The 2,547-nt window shown below is 30.4% G+C and overlaps 1 protein-coding gene across 2 annotated transcripts in view; it reads right to left on the bottom strand.

The window, feature by feature from the left end:
* Positions 1–2,336: 2,336 nt before the first annotated feature.
* The window catches only part of LOC122632042, a 9,974-nt gene continuing 9,763 nt past the window's right edge, over positions 2,337–2,547 (bottom strand). For both annotated transcript variants that reach the window (XM_043818438.1, XM_043818439.1), the window contains exon 12: positions 2,337–2,479. In XM_043818438.1, coding sequence (XP_043674373.1) covers positions 2,470–2,479 — 10 coding nt within the window. In that variant the 3' untranslated portion in view covers positions 2,337–2,469. The remainder of the gene's footprint in view (positions 2,480–2,547) is intronic.

Below are 2,547 nucleotides of genomic sequence, written 5' to 3'. Positions count from 1 at the left end.
TCTCTCTCTCTCTCTCTCTCTCTCTCTCTCTCTCTCTCTCTCTCTCTCGCTTTTATACACTATTTCATATATAATTCTGTTCTTTCATTTATTACTCCGTGCGATACGATTTCCATTCTAACATTGTTAAATCTTTTATTTGTTATTTCTTTCTAGTTTTTTTTTCTTTTCTTTTTTGTTTTCTTTTTTATTTTTTTTTTGTTTTTTGTTTTTTATTTATTTTTTTTTTTTTTATTTCTTTAGCACGTATCTCTCGCTCTCTTTATCTTTCTCTCTTTCTCTCTTAGTACATACATGTTATTAAATATAAACTTATTCTACATACACACACACGCGCACACGCACACACATATACGATAAAAGTAAATACAGAAACCAATGATTAACAATATTGTTCCCGATCGTTTCTTCGAAACGTATTTGTTAAAGCGTTATTTGGAACATTTGCGAACGGACAATAGACATTTCACGAAATTTTCTCTTTCAAAAATATATATACACATGTTGTATTTTGAATAATAAATTGTGATCAAAAAGGGACAGATCATTCCACTATTGTTTCCACTAATCTTTGTATCTGCGTGGTGCGAGATTCATCACAGACATCATAACAAGAGATAGAACTTAAATCTTAGAAATATAGATGCCAACGAATCGTTCTGTTGTGAACTCATTTTCATTTGTACAACCTCAATTACCTGCTGAATAATACTTGACATTTGCATATATTTATATGTATATATATATATATGTATATGCATAATATATATACACTACATCCACTATTTCGATAAATACATAACAATGGATATAAGATATATAACTTTAAAGCAAATGTTTTTCTATAGTGATGTTATGCAATATTGTATGCATTTTTGATATCGCCAGCAAAGAAAAAGAGGCTAAATAAAAATAAAATTATCGAATATATGCAACAAAATCGTAATAAAAATCTCCGCTTTAGAAAGAATTGTTTAAACATTTTTTTTCGAATATCAATATTGATATCGCAATAGTCAAATTATTGTTATAAAATCATCGATCGAATCATCAAAATTCCATTATAGCATAGAATGCACTATTAATGTTAAAAAATAAGAAAGTTTATGTATGTGAAACTATACTCTAATCATATGGAAAAGTCAAGTTTATATCTCTTGATCTACATACATACACTTATCCAAAAGATACAGGAGCGTGTTGTTTTTTATTAGATCTTTACTTATATACAATAAAACGTATTATGTCAAAGTTAAGATCTTTTTAAAGATAATAAATAAAAATTCGAAGATTTTTAAGCACAATAATATAATAATTTTTTTTAACAATATTCTTCGTTAACCTTCGTTCCCCTTATAAAAAATTTGACTCGAGTTTTTTTTTTTTTTCTTTTTTCTTTTTGTCGATACATTTTCTCCGCTGCACGGCATATATGTGTGTGTGTGTGTACATATTTATACATACACACACATATACACACACGACACATGCAAACGTTCATTCATGCATATTCACTTACTTACATACATACATACATACATACATACGTACGTACATACATACATATTGCGTACATATTTTTCGTGTAATTCCGGATGACTTTCAGTCAGTTACTTTCCGAATTGCACTTTTCGTCGTTATCACCTATAAATGATCTTTTTTTTTTTCTTTTCTTTTTCTTTTCCTTTTTTTTTAAGAGTTTAATTTAAACAACAATACACATTTAGTACATTTATTTAAGTAGTAATTAAAGTCGTCCGCACTGTCTTTTTATCGGTTCGTGAACATCGTAAAATGTGTTTAGACACGACGTAACCGCAGCGATCGGACATTTAAGTTTAAGTTGCGATTTAGAATGGACCGACTTGTCTTTAAGACTAGATATGATCGTCCATTATCATATACATACTCTGTTGCTCTACGTTGAAAATACGCAGGCAGGAATACGAACAAAATGTGCACTGCACCCTATTTGTTCGTTCTTCTATTAAATCTTTCTTTCTTTCTTTCTTTTTTCTTTTCTTTCTTATAAACGTTCCAACTAAGAATTAGTAAAAATAAGTGTTGCGTGAACGTCATTGAGCAACAAAACATACAGTCCGTTCTTCCTTTTTTTTCAACCAACATTTACAATTTCTCCACTATTATAAATTCTTTTAGATGAATATCGCTACCGCAATGTTGTGACCTGCACTTCCTTTTTATCTGGTTAATCCTTTAACCGTTTTTTATTTTGGTCGCGTATGGACATTAAATACATATATATATATATTTTTTTTTTCTTAAATTCGCCAGTTGACATAACGACGATACTTTGGCTCGAGCTGTTTCTTCATTTCCTCGAGTTCATCTATCTCATCGTCGTCTTCATCATCGTCGTAAATTGTCTCTTCGTCTTCGTCCTCGTCCTCGTCCTCTTCCTCGTCCTCTTCATCTTCGTCCTCCTCTTCGTCCTCCGTGTGGTCCACATTACTTGGGACTACAATTAATAACGAATTAATATCGATTGTACGGAACGTCACTAATCAATCACAATATATCTATACT

The sequence above is a fragment of the Vespula pensylvanica genome, chromosome 9 (genome assembly GCF_014466175.1).
Source record: "Vespula pensylvanica isolate Volc-1 chromosome 9, ASM1446617v1, whole genome shotgun sequence".
Lineage (NCBI taxonomy): Eukaryota > Metazoa > Arthropoda > Insecta > Hymenoptera > Vespidae > Vespula > Vespula pensylvanica.
Note: the sequence above shows the minus strand (reverse complement) of the source record. Positions and strands in the feature narration are given on the sequence as shown.